The 13194-nt window shown below is 51.5% G+C and overlaps 1 protein-coding gene across 1 annotated transcript in view; it reads right to left on the bottom strand.

Annotated features, from left to right (window-relative positions):
* LOC137300363 (sarcosine dehydrogenase, mitochondrial-like) overlaps window positions 1-13194 on the bottom strand; it is an 86355-nt gene that overhangs the window by 18492 nt on the left and 54669 nt on the right. The window contains exons 14-15 of the mRNA XM_067969447.1: window positions 10289-10416; window positions 28-190 (exon numbers count right to left, since the gene is read on the bottom strand). Of these exons, the coding sequence (XP_067825548.1) occupies window positions 28-190; window positions 10289-10416 (291 nt within the window). The remainder of the gene's footprint in view (window positions 1-27; window positions 191-10288; window positions 10417-13194) is intronic.

Below are 13194 nucleotides of genomic sequence, written 5' to 3'. Positions count from 1 at the left end.
AGGACCAAACACGGCAGAGAGTTTTACCTTTCTCGATGCTGAGGGAATCGATAGCTCTGTAGCCGGCGTTGGCGATTCCAAATTTGGCGCCAGCTCTCATCACGGCACGGTGGACGGGCACACAGGATTTCTCTGGCACATGCAGCTCCCAGCCCATTTCACCAACAAAAGACAGTCTCATTGCTCGCACCTTCCAAACAAGAAAATCTGATTAACGAGAATTCCCAACAGGTCAGTGTTAGGGTCGGGGATTATCGAATCAGTCGTAGAATCTTGCAGCACAGGAGGAGGCCATTCAGCCCATCGTGCCTGTGCCGGCTCTTTGAACGAGCTGTCCAATCAGTCCCAGTCCCCTGCTCTTTCCCCATGGCCCTGCAAATGTCTCCTTTTCCAGTATTTATCCAATTCCCTTTTGAAAGTTATTATTGAATCTGCTTCCACCGCCCTTTCAGGCAGCGCATTCCAGATCAGAACAACTCGCTGCGTAAAAAATCTCCTCATCTCCCCTCTGGTTCTTTTGCCAATTATCTTAAATCTGTGTCCTCTGGTTACCGACCCTCCTGCCACTGGAAACAGTTTCTCCTTATTTACTCTATCAAAACGTCTCATGATTTTGGAAACTTCTATTAAATCTCCCCTTAACCGTCTCTGCTCTAAGGAGGACAATCCCAGCTCCTCCAGGAGGACAGTCCCAGCTCCTCCAGGAGGACAGTCCCAGCTCCTCCAGGAGGACAGTCCCAGCTCCTCCAGGAGGACAGTCCCAGCTCCTCCAGGAGGACAGTCCCAGCTCCTCCAGGAGGACAGTCCCAGCTCCTCCAGGAGGACAGTCCCAGCTCCTCCAGGAGGACAGTCCCAGCTCCTCCAGGAGGACAGTCCCAGCTCCTCCAGGAGGACAGTCCCAGCTCCAGCTCCTCCAGGAGGACAGTCCCAGCTCCAGCTCCTCCAGGAGGACAGTCCCAGCTCCTCCAGGAGGACAATCTCAGCTCCTCCAGGAGGACAGTCCCAGCTTCCCCAGGAGGACAGTCCCAGCTTCCCCAGGAGGACAGTCCCAGCTCCTCCAGGAGGACAGTCCCAGCTCCTCCAGGAGGACAGTCCCAGCTCCTCCAGGAGGACAGTCCCAGCTCCTCCAGGAGGACAGTCCCAGCTCCTCCAGGAGGACAGTCCCAGCTTCCCCAGGAGGACAGTCCCAGCTCCTCCAGGAGGACAGTCCCAGCTCCTCCAGGAGGACAGTCCCAGCTCCTCCAGGAGGACAGTCCCAGCTCCTCCAGGAGGACAGTCCCAGCTCCTCCAGGAGGACAGTCCCAGCTCCTCCAGGAGGACAGTCCCAGCTCCTCCAGGAGGACAGTCCCAGCTTCCCCAGGAGGACAGTCCTAGCTCCTCCAGGAGGACAGTTCCAGCTTCCCCAGGAGGACAGTCCCAGCTCCTCCAGGAGGACAGTCCCAGCTCCTCCAGGAGGACAATCCCAGCTCCTCCAGGAGGACAGTCCCAGCTTCCCCAGGAGGACAGTCCCAGCTCCTCCAGGAGGACAGTCCTAGCTCCTCCAGGAGGACAGTCCCAGCTCCTCCAGGAGGACAGTCCCAGCTCCTCCAGGAGGACAGTCCCAGCTCCTCCAGGAGGACAGTCCCAGCTCCTCCAGGAGGACAGTCCCAGCTCCTCCACATAACTGAAGTCTGGGATGAAACACCTGAGAAGCAAGAGTTGTGTTGATTGGAGCAGAGAAGGTTTGGGATCTGACATCTCCAATCGAAGGCTTGGATAGGTGCGAGGAGTAAGTGGTGAGAAACTGTACTCAGCATTGATTCAGTAACGAGGGGGGATGGGGGGATGGGGGGATGGGGGGGATTCATACTGAAGCATAAAGTGGGAGTGGCGGAGGAACTCGTCACATGTCATTCTTAGAATATAAATTCATTCCCACAGGTCACTACTGGAGCAGAGTGACAGTGATTAACAGGGACTTAGAGAAACAGTGGAAGGAAATATTAAATGATATGGGGAGAGAGTGAGGAGATGGCAGGTAAGTGGTTAGCTCTGATCCGCCACGAATAACACAGCCAGCACAGAATCGATAGGCCGAATGGCTTCCCATGCACTGAATTTCTATGATTGCACTTTCAGTGGGTGAAATGCTGTTTGGCATTTAACCCTCCTGAGGGACAGGTAAAATCATCAGTTACCAGCTCCCACCGGAAGTGAGTCCCTTTGTATTGGTGTTTGATACTCACGCTGGTCTGTGCCCCATTGAGCAGCTCTGGGACCCCCTCAATCTCTCCACACTATCCAGGACCGTCTCCCCACCCCCCCCTCAACCCCACCATCTCCCCCTGACCCGCACCATCTCCCCCCGACCCACCCCCGGCCCCGCCCTCTGGGCCGAACCATCTCCCCCCGACCCCCCCTGGCCCCGCCCTCTGGGCCGAACCATCTCCCCCCGACCCCCCCCCCCCCGGCCCCGCCCTCTGGGCCGTACCATCTCTCCCCCCTGACCCCCAATGCCCTGACCCTCTCTACGCATCATCACTGGCTGGGAAATTACTCCCATCAGCCCCAAATTGGAGCCCACAGGTCTGGTCATTGCCAACAAGGGCCAGTTAGGGCACAGGATGAGCCCCTGTATAGAAACACCCTGAACATTAAAATGTCATGAACAGGTACAGAAAATAATCAATAAGGCTAATGGAATGCTGGCCTTTATATCCAGAGGACTAGAATACAAGAGGGCAGAAGTTATGCTGCAGCTATACAAAACCCTGGTTAGACCGCACCTGGAGTACTGTGAGCAGTTCTGGGCACCGCACCTTCGGAAGGACATATTGGCCTTGGAGGGAGTGCAGCGTAGGTTTACTAGAATGATACCTGGATTCCAAGGGTTTAATTACAAGGAGAGATGACACAAACTAGGGTTATATTCCCTGGAATTTAGAAGATTAAGGGGTGACTAGATCGAAGTTTTGAAGATATTAAGGGGAACGGATAGGGTCGATAGAGAGAAACTAGTCCCGCTGGTTGGGGAGTCTAGGAGTAGGGGGCACAGTCTAAAAATTAAAGCCAGGACTTTCAGGAGTGAAGTTAGGAAACATTTCTACACACAAAGGGTGGGAGAGGTTTGGAATTCTCTTCCACAAACGGCAGTTGATGCTAGCTCAATTGTTAATTTTAAATCTGAGATTGATAGATTTTTGTTAACCAAAGTTATTAAGGGATATGGGGCTAAGGCGGGTATATGGAGTTAGGTCACAGATCAGCCATGATCTCACTGAATGGGGGAACAGGCTTAAGGGGCTGAATGGCCTCCTCCTTTCCCTATGTTCTAACACAGACTCAGTAATACACAGGGCTAGAAACTCTCAGTGACACGGCTGCACAAACCCTGAACTCATTCCTGTGACTTTACTCCATCTGCTAGTTTATCCCATTTACAATAACCAGATTAGTTCTCAAATTAAAATAATGGACAATCTCACTGAGCATCATCTGCTAAACCCTCCACAGTAACTGCACTGACAGAGGATAAAACACAAGAATCCACTGCCTCTCAGTGCTGACGCACGGTGATAATTATCTTCATTAAGACTTGTGATAAAACACCCCGGCCCTCCCTCCCACTCGTGAACCAAGACCTCCACACAATATTCAGCACTAACACAAGCCTTGAATCAACACGTCTGGTGAATACAGGGGCAGCTAATCATCTGCCTCCTGCAGCAACAACAACTTGCATTTATATAGCACCTTTAACATAGAGAAAGGTCCCAAGGTGCTTCACAGGAGCGATTATCAAACAAAATTTGACACCGAGCCACATAAGGAGATATTAGGACAGGTGACCTAAAGCTTGGTCAAAGAGGTAGTTTTTAAACATAGAAACATAGAAAATAGGAGCAGGAGTGGGCCATTCAGCCCTTCGAGCCTGCTCCGCCATTCAATATGATCATGGCTGATCCTCTATCTCAATACCATATTCCCGCTCTCTCCCCATGCCCCTTGATGCCTTTTGTGTCTAGAAATCTATCTAGCTCCATCTTAAATATATTCAGTGACTTGGCCTCCACAGCCTTCTGTGGTAGAGAATTCCACAGGTTCACCACCCTCTGAGTGAAGAAATTTCTCCTCATCTCAGTCCTAAATGTCCTACCCCGTACCCTGAGACTGTGACCCCTCGTTCTAGACCCCCCAGCCAGGGGAAACATCCTCCCTGCATCCAGTCTGTCGAGCCCCGTCAGAATTTTATATGTTTCAATGAGATCCCCTCTCATTCTTCTAAACTCGAGTGAATACAGGCCGAGTCGACCCAATCTCTCCTCATACGACAGTCCTGCCATCTCAGGAATCAGTCTGGTGAACCTTCGCTGCACTCCCTCTATGGCAAGTATATCCTTTCTTAGGTAAGGAGACCAAAACTGCACACAATACTCCAGGTGTGGTCTCACCAAGGCCCTGTATAACTGCAGTAAGACATCCATGCTCCTGTACTCAAATCCTCTTGCAATGAAGGCCAACATACCATTTGCCTTCCTAACTGCTTGCTGCACCTGCATGTTTGCTTTCAGTGACTGGTGTACAAGGACACCCAGGTTCGTTTGTACATCAACATTTCCCAATCTATCACCATTTAAATAATACTCTGCCTTTCTGTTTTTCCTTCCGAAGTGGATAACTTCACATTTATCCACATTATATTGTATCTGCCATGTATTTGCCCACTCACAACTTATCTAAATTGCCTTGAAGCCTCTTTGCATCCTCCTCACAACTCACGATCTCACCTAGTTGTGTGTCGTCAGCAAACTTGGAAATATTACATTTGGTTCCCTCATCCAAATCGTTGATATATATTGTGAATAGCTGGGGCCCAAGCACTGATCCCTGCGGTACCCCACTAGTCACAGTCTGTCAACCTGAAACAGACCCGTTTATTCCTACTCTCTGTTTCCTGTCTGTTAACCAATTCTCAATCCATGCCAGTATATTCCCCCCAATCCCATGTGCTTTAATTTTGTACACTAACCTCTTATGTGAGACTTTATCAAAGGCCTTCTGAAAATCCAAATACCCCACATCCACTGGTTCTCCCTTATCTATTCTACCAGTTACATCCTCAAAAAACTCCAGTAGGTTTGTCAAACATGATTTCCCTTTCATAAACCCGTGTTGACTTTGTCTAATCCCGCTCATATTTTCTAAGTGTCCTGTTATCACATCCTTTATAATAGACTTCAGCATTTTCCCTGCTACTGATGTTAGGCTAACAGGTCTGTAGTTCCCTGTTTTCCCTCTCCCTCCTTTTTTAAATAGTGGGGTTACATTTGCTTCCCTCCAATCTGCAGGAACTGTTCCAGAATCTGTAGAATTTTGGAAGATGACAACTAATGCATCCACTATTTCCATGGCTACCTCTTTTAGTACTCTGGGATGCAGATTATCAGGCCCTGGGGATTTATTGGCTTTCAGTCCCATTAATTTCTCCAGCATTATTTTTTTACTAATACTAATTTCCTTTAATTCCTCCTTCTCACTAGTCCCTTGGTTCCCTCGCATTTCTGGCAAGTTATTTGTGTCCTCTTCTGTGAAGACAGAACCAAAGCATTTGTTTAATTAGGAACATAGGAACAGGAGTAGGCCATTCAGCCCCTCGAGCCTGCTCCACCATTTGATAAGATCATGGCTGATCTGTGATCTAACTCCATATACCTGCCTTTGGCCCATATCCCTTAATACCTTTGGTTGCCAAAAAACTATCGATCTCACATTTAAATTTAGCAATTGAGCTAGTATCAAGAGTTCCAAACTTCTACCACCCTTTGTGTGCAAAAATGTTTTCTAATCTCGCTCCTGAAAGGTCTGGCTCTAATTTAATCCTTAATTTCTTTTGTTAGCCATGGTTGGGCCGCTTTTCCTTTTGTGTTTTTGCGCCAGAAAGGAATGTATAATTGTTGCAATTCATGCATTCGTTCCTTAAATGTTAGCCATTGCCTGTCCACCGTCATGCCTTTTAATGAAGCTCCCAATCTATCAGAGCCAACTCACTCCTCATACCTTCGGAATTTCCTTTCTTCAGATTTAGGACCCTAGTTTCGGATTGGACTACTTCACTTTCCATCTTAATGAAGAATTCTATCCTGTTATGGTCATTCTTCCCTAAAAGACCCCGCACAACAAGATTCGCAACCCCTCAAATAATGAAGCAGTCCGAGCCCGCATGCAGCAAGACCTGGACAACATCCAGGCTTGGGCTCATGAGTGGCAAGTAACATTCGCGCCAGACAAGTGCCAGGCAATGACCATCTCCAACAAGAGAGAGTCTAACCACCTCCCCTTGACATTCAACGGCATTACCATCGCCAAATCCCCCACCATCAACATCCTGGGGGTCACCATTGACCAGAAACTTAACTGGACCATCCACATAAATACTGTGGCTACAAGAGCAGGCCAGAGGCTGGTTATTCTGTGGCGAGTGACTCACCTCCTGACTCCCCAAAGCCTTTCCACCATCTACAAGGCACAAGTCAGGAGTGTGATGGAATACTCTCCACTTGCCTGGATGAGTGCAGCTCCAACAACACCCAAGAAGCTCGACACCATCCAGGACAAAGCAGCCCGCTTGATTGGCACCCCATCCACCACCCTAAACATTCACTCCCTTCACCACCGGCGCACTGTGGCTGCAGTGTGTACCATCCACAGGATGCACTGCAGCAACTCGCCGAGGCTTCTTCGACAGCACCTCCCAAACCCGCGACCTCTACCACCTAGAAGGACAAGAGCAGCAGGCACATGGGAACAACACCACCTGCACATTCCCCTCCAAGTCACACACCATCCCGACTTGGAAATATATCGCCGTTCCTTCATCGTCGCTGGGTCAAAATCCTGGAACTCCCTTCCTAACGGCACTGTGGGAGAACCGTCACCACACGGACTGCAGCGGTTCAAGAAGGCGGCTCACCACCACCTTCTCAAGGGCAATTAGGGATGGGCAATAAATGCCGGCCTCACCAGCGACGCCCACATCCCATGAACGAATAAAAAAAAAATTATTAATTAACCCCTTCTCTTTGCACAATACCCAATCTAGGATAGCCTGTTCCCTGGTTGGCTCCTCAACATACTGGTCTAAAAAACCATCTCGTACACACTCCATGAATTCATCCTCCACAGTATTATCGCTAATTTGGTTTGGCCAGTCTATATGTAGATTAAAGTCACCCATGATCACTGTAGTACCCTTGTTACATGCATCTCTAATTTCCTGTTTGATGCCGTCCCCTACATTACCACTACTGTTTGGAGGCCTATAGACAACTCCCACCAGTGTTTTCTGCCCCTTGGTGCTTCTTAACTCCACCCAGACTGATTCTACATCTTGATTTTCTGAGCCAATATCCTTTCTCACTATTGCTCTGATTTCCTCCTTTACTAACAACACCACCCCACCTCCTTTTCCTTTTTGCCTGTCCTTCCTAAATATCGAATACCCTTGGATATTCAGCTCCCAGCCTTGGTCACCCTGCAGCCGTGTCTCTGTAATCGCAATTATATGATATCCGTTTACATCTATTTGCGCTGTTAATTCCTCTCCCTTATTACGAATGCTTCGTGCATTCAGATACAGGGCCTTTAGATTTGTCTTTTTAACATTTTTAGACATCTTAACATTTTTTTGTACTATGGCCCTATTTGTCTAATTACCATTTTTTCTTACCCAGACCCTATTTGTTGTCTTTTGTTTGTACGCTCTGTCCCTTCCTGACCCAATCTGATTATCCTTACCCCAATCACTTTCCTGCACTGCTTCTTTGTCTTTTCTCTTTCGCATTCTAGATTTCTCTCCACCGGGACCCTCCCCCCCCTTATTTAGTTTAAAGCCCTATCGACCTCCCCAGTTATTCGTTTCGCTAGAACTCTGGTCCCAGCATGGTTCAGGTGAAGCCCGTCCCAGCGGAACAGCTCCCTCTTTCCCCAGTACTGGGGCCAGTGCCCCACAAATCGAAACCCACTTCTCCCACACCAATCTTTGAGCCACGCAGGAGCGTCTTAAAGGAGGAGAGAGAGGTGGAGAGGTTTAGGGAGGGAATTCCAGAGCTTAGGGCCTAGGCAGCTGAAGGCACGGCCGCCAATGGTGGAGCGATTAAAATCGGGGATGCACAAGAGACCAGAATTGGAGGAACGCAGAGATCTCGGAGGGTTGTGGGCTGGTGGAGGTTACAGAGATAGGGAGGGGCGAGGACATGGAGAGATTGGAAACCAAGGATGAGAATTTTAAAATCGAGCCGTTGCCAGACTGGGAGCCAATGTAGGTCAGTGAGCACAGGGGTAATGGGAGAACGGGACTTGGTTAGCGGGGCTGGGCTGGTTTGGTTTGGTTAGCGGGGCTGGGCTGGTTTGGATTGGTTAGCGGGGCTGGGCTGGTTTGGATTGGTTAGCGGGGCTGGGCTGGTTTGGATTGGTTAGCGGGGCTGGGCTGGTTTGGATTGGTTAGCGGGGCTGCGCTGGTTTGGTTTGGTTAGCGGGCCTGCGCTGGTTTGGTTTGGTTAGCGGGGCTGGTTTGGTTTGGTTAGTGGGGCTGGGCTGGTTTGGTTTGGTTAGCGGGGCTGGTTTGGTTTGGTTAGCGGGGCTGGTTTGGTTTGGTTAGCGGGGCTGGGCTGGTTTGGTTTGGTTAGTGGGGCTGGTTTAGTTTGGTTAGCGGGGCTGGGCTGGTTTGGTTTGGTTAGCGGGGCTGGGCTGGTTTGGTTAGCGGGGCTGGGCTGGTTTGGTTAGCGGGGCTGGGCTGGTTTGGTTTGGTTAGCGGGGCTGGGCTGGTTTGGTTAGCGGGGCTGGGCTGGTTTGGTTTGGTTAGCGGGGCTGGTTTGGTTTGGTTAGCGGGGCTGGGCTGGTTTGGTTTGGTTAGCGGGGCTGGTTTGGTTTGGTTAGCGGGGCTGGGCTGGTTTGGTTAGCGGGGCTGGGCTGGTTTGGTTTGGTTAGCGGGGCTGGGCTGGTTTGGTTTGGTTAGCGGGGCTGGGCTGGTTTGGTTTGGTTAGCGGGGCTGGGCTGGTTTGGTTTGGTTAGCGGGGCCCCCCCAGCATTCTGTGGTGAGCGATTCTCAGACACTGTCCAGATGTGATCTCTTGTGAGCACTCAGTTACAGGCACCAACACCGAGATCTTCACACTGAACAGAAGATTGGACCTGGTGACACTTCTCTCATGGCTCCGACTGCACTTTATTTACTCCGACATATTTCATGCTCCTGTAGGTCAGAATCTGACTCCAACAACACAGGAATTCAACTCAGAGTTTAGTCTCCGCCTTCAGCTCTGTTATAACACGATCAGGGCGACTCCTTTCCTCCAATCAAATCCCATTGCCTTCTTACAGAAAGCCCTTGCTGCCTGAGATTCCCACCTGGTGACACGGTGTCTGACCCACAGGTTACCAGATGGAGCTATCAACACAGTCAAATCATCTGACCGCTTCATAGAGTGGAGATTTGTGGTTCTCCTGACGATCGGGCGAGGTTACCCAGCGAGTAGCTTTGAGAGTGCAGTGTGAATCAGCAGGAAAGGCAGCAGACAGGTCCCTGGGCTGTGTAACCGGAGGGTTAGAGCTCAGATCTCAGGGAGCCACTGGGTTGGTACAGAGCGCTGGGCCAGCCCTCGCCCTGGGCACTGGAGAGGGGGCAGCGATGTGTGACTGAACCGAGTGCTGGGATTGGGTTCGACAGTTATGGGGAGAGTCTGTCGAAGCTGCGAATGTTCATACTGGGGAGGGGAAGATTCAAGCTGATCCCAGGAGGATCCCAGATTATACAGGACAAGATAAAGAGCAATACATTTACCAGTCACAGATTCTACAAGAGCGACAAAGAGTTCAGATTAAAATCCTCTGCACAGGAGGGGAATGTGTGGAATGGGCTGATTGTATCTGCCACTGAGAGAGAAAGTTGGATAAGTAGCTGGAGAAGGATTTGATAGAGGGGTTGAGAGAAATGTTGGGATATGATATTCCCCAGACCCTGGGCCTGGGCGGTTCTGATATTCCAATGTTCTCAAGTTAAAAACCGAATCCTAGCCAGAGTCAGGGAGAAAATGGTGAAAAAATGAAGGCATTGTGTTATCATTTACTCCACACCATATTTGGTAAATAGGCTGCCAGTGCCCCTCAGTAACACTGGCACTGGTCGGCGTGACGACCAATCCAGGTCGTGGAATGTTAGAATCTTTAACGCCTGTGAGATGAGATCAAGCTGAGTCAGATTAGACAGACCTGTAAACACTGAGCAACGTCCGGCAGAAAACGAGCAACTCACCTTGTGACCCGCGGCCTCCACAATCTGGTGCGTGGAGAACGGGAACGTCTCGTTGCTCAGATCAGTGTCGAGAACTTCCTGCAGCACCGAGCGGCTGGAGAGGCAAATGGTGACGGTCAACTGATAATCTGGAACAGAGACACAGCCATAGTCCCCCGCCTCATCACCCCCACCCAGACCCCTCCCCTCACCTCCCCCGCCTCATCACCCCCACCCAGACCCCTCCCCTCACCTCCCCCGCCTCATCACCCCCACCCAGACCCCTCCCCTCACCTCCCCCGCCTCATCACCCCCACCCAGACCCCTCCCCTCACCTCCCCCGCCTCATCACCCCCACCCAGACCCCTCCCCTCACCTCCCCCGCCTCATCACCCCCACCCAGACCCCTCCCCTCACCTCCCCCGCCTCATCACCCCCACCCAGACCCCTCCCCTCACCTCCCCCGCCTCATCACCCCCACCCAGACCCCACCCCTCCCCCACCTCATCACCCCCCACCCAGACCCCTCCCCTCCCCCACCTCATCACCCCCCACCCAGACCCCACCCCTCCCCCGCCTCATCACCCCCCACCCAGACCCCTCCCCTCACCTCCCCCGCCTCATCACCCCCACCCAGACCCCTCCCCTCCCCCACCTCATCACCCCCCACCCAGACCCCTCCCCTCCCCCACCTCATCACCCCCCACCCAGACCCCTCCCCTCCCCCGCCTCATCACCCCCACCCAGACCCCACCCCTGGGTACCCTCACCTCCCCCGCCTCATCACCCCCACCTCCCCCGCCTCATCACCCCCACCCAGACCCCTCCATGGGTACCCTCACCTCCCCCGCCTCATCACCCCCACCCAGACCCCTCCCCTGGGTACCCTCACCTCCCCCGCCTCATCACCCCCACCCAGACCCCTCCCCTGGGTACCCTCACCTCCCCCGCCTCATCACCCCCACCCAGACCCCTCCCATGGGTACCCTCCCCTCCCCCGCCTCATCACCCCCACCCAGACCCCTCCCCTGGGTACCCTCACCTCCCCCGCCTCATCACCCCCACCCAGACCCCTCCCATGGGTACCCTCACCTCCCCCACCTCATCACCCCCCCACCCAGACCCCTCACCTCCCCCGCCTCATCACCCCCACCCAGACCCCTCCCCTGGGTACCCTCACCTCCTCTGCCTCATCACCCCCCACCCAGACCCCTCCCCTCCCCGCCTCATCACCCCCACCCAGACCCCTCCCCTCACCTCCCCCGCCTCATCACCCCCACCCAGACCCCTCCCCTCCCCTCCCCCGCCTCATCACTCCCACCCAGACCCCTCCCCTCCCCTGCCAGCTCACCGCACCCCCCCACTTCCCGGAACCCTTCCCCCACACGTCACCACCCCCCTAGACCACTCCCCCCTGGAACCCTCACCCGACCCCTCCCCTCCCCCCCCCCCCACCCCGGACCTCTCCGAATGCAGGTACCACATAGTAGACTCGTGACTAAGGTCAGAGCATGTGGAGTCAGGGGACAGGAAGCAGAATGGATAGTAAGCTGGCTACAAAACAGAAAACAGAGTAGAATTTTTTCGTAAGAAATAGGAGCAGGAGTAGGCCATTCGGCCCCTCGAGTCTGCTCTGCCATTCAATCAGATCATGGCTGATCTTCAACCTCAACTCCACTTTCCCGCCCAATCCCCATATCCCTCGATTGCCCCCGAGTCCAAAAATCTAAAGATCTCAGCCTTGAATATACTGAACGACTGAGCGCCCACAGCCCCCTGGGGGAGAGAATTCCAAAGATTCACAATCCTCTGAGTGAAGAAATTCCTCCTCATCTCAGTCTTAAATGGCCGATTCCTTATCCTGAGACTATGTCCCCTAGTTCAAGACTCGCCTGCCAGGGAAACAGCCTCTCAGCGTCTACCCTGTCAAGCCCCCTCAGAATCTTATATGTTCCAATGAGATCACCTCCCATTATTCTAAACTCCAGAGAGTATTGGCCCATTCTATTCAGTTCTATCCCTCTAGAAATAAACCCCAGTGTTTGATTTGCCTTTTTATGGCCTTATTAACCTGTGTCACTACTTTTAGTGATTTGTGAATCTGTACCCCCCGATCCCTCTGCTCCTCGACCCTATTTAGACTCTTATTATCCAAGCAGTGTGTGGCCTCTTTATTCTTCCTACCAAAATGCACTTAGCTATATTGAAATTCATTTGCCAATTACACACTCATTCTGCAAAGTTTATTAATGTCTTCTTGCATTTTGTCGCACTCCTCCTTTGTATTAACTGCATCCCCCAATTTGGTGTCGTCCGCAAATTTTGAAATTGCATTTCCGATTCCCAAATCCAAATTGTTGTTGTAAATTGTGAACAACAGTGGTCCCAGCATTGATCCCTGTCGAACACCACTTCCCACCTTTTGCCAGCCTGAGTAGCTACCCTTAACCCCTACTCTCTGTTTTCTGTTTTGTAGCCAGCTTGCTATCCATTCTGCTACAAGTCCTCTGACTCCACATGCTCTGACCTTAGTCTTCAGTCTACAATGAGACCTTATCGAAGGCCTTGTGAAAATCCAAATATATTGCAACTACTGCATTACCCTGCACTACTCTTTGTTATTTCTTCAAAGAATTCAATAAGTTTGGTCAGGCATGACTTTCCTTTCTGAAATCCATGCTGACGATTCGTTATTATATTTTCATTTTCTTGATGTTTCTCTATTACATCTTTGAATAAAGATTCCATTATCTTTCCTACCATCGACATTAAACTGATTGGTCTATAGTTCCCTGGACTTGTTCTACTTCCCTTTTTAAATATTGGAATAACATTAGCTGTCCGCCAGTCCTCTGGCACTATTCCCTTTTCTAATGAATTTTTATGTACATGTAACAGTTCCTCTGCTATCAATTCCCTAACTTATT

Source organism: Heptranchias perlo, chromosome 31 (genome assembly GCF_035084215.1).
Source record: "Heptranchias perlo isolate sHepPer1 chromosome 31, sHepPer1.hap1, whole genome shotgun sequence".
Classification (NCBI taxonomy): Eukaryota; Metazoa; Chordata; class Chondrichthyes; order Hexanchiformes; family Hexanchidae; genus Heptranchias; species Heptranchias perlo.
This window is presented reverse-complemented; position numbering and strand designations above follow the sequence as displayed.